This window comes from Oncorhynchus mykiss, chromosome 16 (assembly GCF_013265735.2).
Source record: "Oncorhynchus mykiss isolate Arlee chromosome 16, USDA_OmykA_1.1, whole genome shotgun sequence".
Lineage (NCBI taxonomy): Eukaryota > Metazoa > Chordata > Actinopteri > Salmoniformes > Salmonidae > Oncorhynchus > Oncorhynchus mykiss.
The window spans coordinates 10,289,123-10,294,493 of record NC_048580.1 but is presented as its reverse complement, the minus strand read 5'-3'; the positions used below and the strand labels follow the sequence as shown (position 1 = coordinate 10,294,493).

At 46.3% G+C, this 5,371-nt stretch overlaps 1 protein-coding gene across 1 annotated transcript in view; it reads right to left on the bottom strand.

The window, feature by feature from the left end:
- The window catches only part of myo15b (myosin XVB), a 30,975-nt gene extending 26,334 nt beyond the window's left edge, over positions 1-4,641 (bottom strand). The window contains exons 1-6 of the mRNA XM_036946117.1: positions 4,591-4,641; positions 4,194-4,271; positions 3,988-4,045; positions 3,501-3,721; positions 3,135-3,370; positions 510-679 (exon numbers count right to left, since the gene is read on the bottom strand). Coding sequence (XP_036802012.1) covers positions 510-679; positions 3,135-3,370; positions 3,501-3,721; positions 3,988-4,045; positions 4,194-4,196 — 688 coding nt within the window. The 5' untranslated portion in view covers positions 4,197-4,271; positions 4,591-4,641. The remainder of the gene's footprint in view (positions 1-509; positions 680-3,134; positions 3,371-3,500; positions 3,722-3,987; positions 4,046-4,193; positions 4,272-4,590) is intronic.
- Between the last annotated feature and the right edge of the window lie 730 nt (positions 4,642-5,371).

Here is a 5,371-nt window from a genome sequence, read left to right as displayed (position 1 = left end):
TTTTCCAGCATGATGGAGCACCTTGCCATAAGGCAAAAGTGATGACTGAGTGGCTCGGGGAACAAAACATCGATATTTTGGGTCCATGGCCAGGAAACTCCCCAGACCTTAATCCCATTGAGAACTTGTGGTCAATTCTCAAGAGGCAGGTGGACAAACAAAAACCCACAAATTCTGACAAACTCCGAGCATTGATTATGCAAGAATGGGCTGCCATCAGTCAGGATGTGGCCCAGAAGTTAATTGACAGCATGCCAGGGCGGATTGCAGAGGTCTGGAAAAAGAAGGGTCAACACTGCAAATATTGACTCTTTGCATCAACGTCATGTAATTGTCAATAAAAGCCTTTGACACTTATGAAATACTTGTAATTATACTTCAGTATTCCATAGTAACATCTGACAGAAATATCTAAAGACATTGAAGCAGCAGACTTTGTGGAAATTAATACGTGTGTAATTCTCAAAACTTTTGGCCACAACTGTACTGTTATAACCCCTCTCACTCACCGTTGTAGGTATGTATGTCCATCACCATATTTCCTCTCCTCTGATTGGTTGTCCACTCCAGCTGGGAGGGGGGGTGGAGGCGGGAGGCAGGGGAGGGTAACTTGAGGGAGGTGAGGAGTTTGTGCTGGCACAGAGAACGATATTCACCTGGACCATTATCAGATACATACCTGTTCACAGGCGAGACAGAGAAACACAGACTTACATACCTGTTCACAGGCGAGACAGAGAAACACAGACTTACATACCTGTTCACAGGCGAGACAGAGAAACACAGACTTACATACCTGTTCACAGGCGAGACAGAGAAACACAGACTTACATACCTGTTCACAGGCGAGACAGAGAAACACAGACTTACATACCTGTTCACAGGCGAGACAGAGAAACACAGACTTACATACCTGTTCACAGGCGAGACAGAGAAACACAGACTTACATACCTGTTCACAGGCGAGACAGAGAAACACAGACTTACATACCTGTTCACAGGCGAGACAGAGAAACACAGACTTACATACCTGTTCACAGGCGAGACAGAGAAACACAGACTTACATACCTGTTCACAGGCGAGACAGAGAAACACAGACTTACATACCTGTTCACAGGGGAGACAGAGAAACACAGACTTACATACCTGTTCACAGGCGAGACAGAGAAACACAGACTTACATACCTGTTCACAGGGGAGACAGAGAAACACAGACTTACATACCTGTTCACAGGCGAGACAGAGAAACACAGACTTACATACCTGTTCACAGGGGAGACAGAGAAACACAGACTTACATACCTGTTCACAGGGGAGACATAGAAACACAGACTTACATACCTGTTCACAGGCGAGACAGAGAAACACAGACTTACATACCTGTTCACAGGGGAGACAGAGAAACACAGACTTACATACCTGTTCACAGGGGAGACAGAGAAACACAGACTTACATACCTGTTCACAGGCGAGACAGAGAAACACAGACTTACATACCTGCTCACAGGCGAGACAGAGAAACACAGACTTACATACCTGTTCACAGGGGAGACAGAGAAACACAGACTTACATACCTGTTCACAGGGGAGACAGAGAAACACAGACTTACATACCTGTTCACAGGCGAGACAGAGAAACACAGACTTACATACCTGTTCACAGGGGAGACAGAGAAACACAGACTTACATACCTGTTCACAGGGGAGACAGAGAAACACAGACTTACATACCTGTTCACAGGGGAGACAGAGAAACACAGACTTACATACCTGTTCACAGGCGAGACAGAGAAACACAGACTTACATACCTGTTCACAGGGGAGACAGAGAAACACAGACTTACATACCTGTTCACAGGGGAGACATAGAAACACAGACTTACATACCTGTTCACAGGCGAGACAGAGAAACACAGACTTACATACCTGTTCACAGGGGAGACAGAGAAACACAGACTTACATACCTGTTCACAGGGGAGACAGAGAAACACAGACTTACATACCTGTTCACAGGCGAGACAGAGAAACACAGACTTACATACCTGTTCACAGGCGAGACAGAGAAACACAGACTTACATACCTGTTCACAGGCGAGACAGAGAAACACAGACTTACATACCTGTTCACAGGCGAGACAGAGAAACACAGACTTACATACCTGTTCACAGGCGAGACAGAGAAACACAGACTTACATACCTGTTCACAGGCGAGACAGAGAAACACAGACTTACATACCTGTTCACAGGCGAGACAGAGAAACACAGACTTACATACCTGTTCACAGGCGAGACAGAGAAACACAGACTTACATACCTGTTCACAGGCGAGACAGAGAAACACAGACTTACATACCTGTTCACAGGGGAGACAGAGAAACACAGACTTACATACCTGTTCACAGGCGAGACAGAGAAACACAGACTTACATACCTGTTCACAGGCGAGACAGAGAAACACAGACTTACATACCTGTTCACAGGCGAGACAGAGAAACACAGACTTACATACCTGTTCACAGGCGAGACAGAGAAACACAGACTTACATACCTGTTCACAGGCGAGACAGAGAAACACAGACTTACATACCTGTTCACAGGCGAGACAGAGAAACACAGACTTACATACCTGTTCACAGGGGAGACAGAGAAACACAGACTTACATACCTGTTCACAGGCGAGACATAGAAACACAGACTTACATACCTGTTCACAGGCGAGACAGAGAAACACAGACTTACATACCTGTTCACAGGCGAGACAGAGAAACACAGACTTACATACCTGTTCACAGGCGAGACAGAGAAACACAGACTTACATACCTGTTCACAGGCGAGACAGAGAAACACAGACTTACATACCTGTTCACAGGCGAGACAGAGAAACACAGACTTACATACCTGTTCACAGGCGAGACAGAGAAACACAGACTTACATACCTGTTCACAGGCGAGACAGAGAAACACAGACTTACATACCTGCACATGTAACACAAAACCAAAGAACCAAGAACATAATGGATGACAAAGAGATTACATTTTAATGCCTTTCTTCTAGTACTACACAAAGCACATGTTTAATCATTCCAAAAAAGACATCTTTACAAATGATTCTTCTCACTGCGCTGCTTACTTGAGCAGGGGTTTGTCCAGGGCTGGGGAGGGGGTGAATGTACTAAGGCAGTAGGCCAGTAACAACCAGCCCCGCAGCGCCACCTCCTCTGACTCCCTGCCCCAGGTGGTGTGGGCCAGCTGGGCTAGGATCTCATCCCTCAGGGGGGGTCTAGTCTGGCCCTGCTCCACAATGTAGTTCCCCAACATCTGCTCCTGCCAGCCACTCAGATCACTGTCCCCTGCAAAACGCAGTATCTGAGGAGGTAATGACGTGGATATAGAGGGAGGTGAGATGAAGTTAAGATAACTCCAGCACCATACTGTAAGCATCTGTGTTCTTGTCCCTATATCAGTGTGTGTGTGTGCATGTGTGTCCAGTACTGACCAGTTTGTGGATCTCCAGAGCGGTTTGAGCGTCTTCAGGCTCCAGAGAGGTCAGAGGTCGCTGGAGGGAGTAGCCCTGTGGCTGACACCAGCCATCCTTCAGTGTGGCGTTGGCGTATCGTGAGAAGGGGTAGCTGTCGATATCGAGGGGCAGGATTAGGGTGTTTTGTGCTTTCACCTGTGGAGGCGCCACCTCTGTCACCCCTGATACGTGCTGCCGCCCTGGTGGAGAGACACAGAACTAGAATCACACACAGAGAAAAGACAATGGCAGCCTTGGGTCCAGTCCAACAACAACCTGTCATTTACTTGTTCAGTTTGCAGAGCACAAGAAGTCAGATAAAAGCGTTATGTTCTACATAAATGTTTTAGCCAATCCCAGCCCTCCTCAACCCATCTTCTCCAATCCCAGCCCTCCTCAACCCATCTTCTCCAATCCCAGCCCTCCTCAACCCATCTTCTCCAATCCCAGCACTGCTCTCACTCACCTGCTGCGCTGCGTAGTCTGGCCGATAGCTCAGCCGGAATCTCCAACGTTCTCACATCCTGGAAAAGGGAATTATCAGGAAGGAGTAGTTTATTAGACCAGAGGCTCCTTTTAAATATACGGCTCTGAATTCTATATCTAATAACATACTTCAATTGGAATAGATTTTGTACAGGTGTTAAGAAACAAACTGTAGTTGGCTCCCACCATTCCTGTAGAGTACGAATCCTGGGTCTTTGTGGTGGTGGTACTTTTCACCGTGCTCCTCTCATTCCTGTCTTTTTCCTGAGAGCAAACAAACACACAGCTTCGACTGAGTTGAGCCCCAAGCTATCTATATGATGTTAAATAGTTTTCATCCAATCAGGAGAGGCTGAGCACTAATAGGCAGCGAGGACCCCTCCTTTCAATATAACAGAAACCAAACGGACAACCCATGAACACACAGCTGTCAAAGCTTTACACAAACAGGAATCAGCAGTTAATTTCACATATTCAATTATATCCAGCCTTTTCTCAATAATTTCCCAGCTTGTGAATAAACCTTCGACTGTTTTTCTCCAGGTGTTTCTCCTGTACCTGTCATCAGGTGTGCTTATTCTACCTGCTCAGGAGAGGCGTGAAGAGGTCTGTCAGGTAAACAGACTATGGACAGAGAGAGAGAGTCCAGTCCTATTCTCAGTAACACAACCTGCTATATATCCCAGCTGCCTTCCCTCCGCCCACAATACAAGCCACACGGATGCTAGAGTCCAGAATGCAATCCTTTATCTTATGGTTTACAGCCTGAGCTCGATACAGCTAAAGGTGTCCCCTCATATCCCTGTGAACGTATCATCCTGTACACTTCTGTTATGATGTACGTACATCCCTTGTTAATGGATTTACTGAGGTGTATTGATGGGTGTGTGTGGGTTACACAGTACACAAACAAAGAAACACACAAACAAAATGTAGTTGTATGCTGAGGTGCATGGGTGCACACACACACACACACACACACACACACACACACACACACACACACACACACACACACACACATACACACACACACACACACACACACACACACACACACACACACACACACACACACACACACACACACACACACGCAAAGAAAATGTAGTTTCCTGATTAAGAGATTTGCTGATGTGATTGCTGGGTGGTTAATGGGTGCTGTCAGTTTACTAAACGTGTGTCAGCTACATCTGTTGCAATTAAAAGCGTTAGTCCACTAGAGTATCTGTATCGTAATCCTTTCATTAATCCACCACATTTGGTATGATGGGGACAATATCTATACATCCATTCCTGTAACGGGGTAAGTGACTGATTGCCGGGAAGTCAGGCACAGGAGAGCAGAGATGGGTGATAACTGG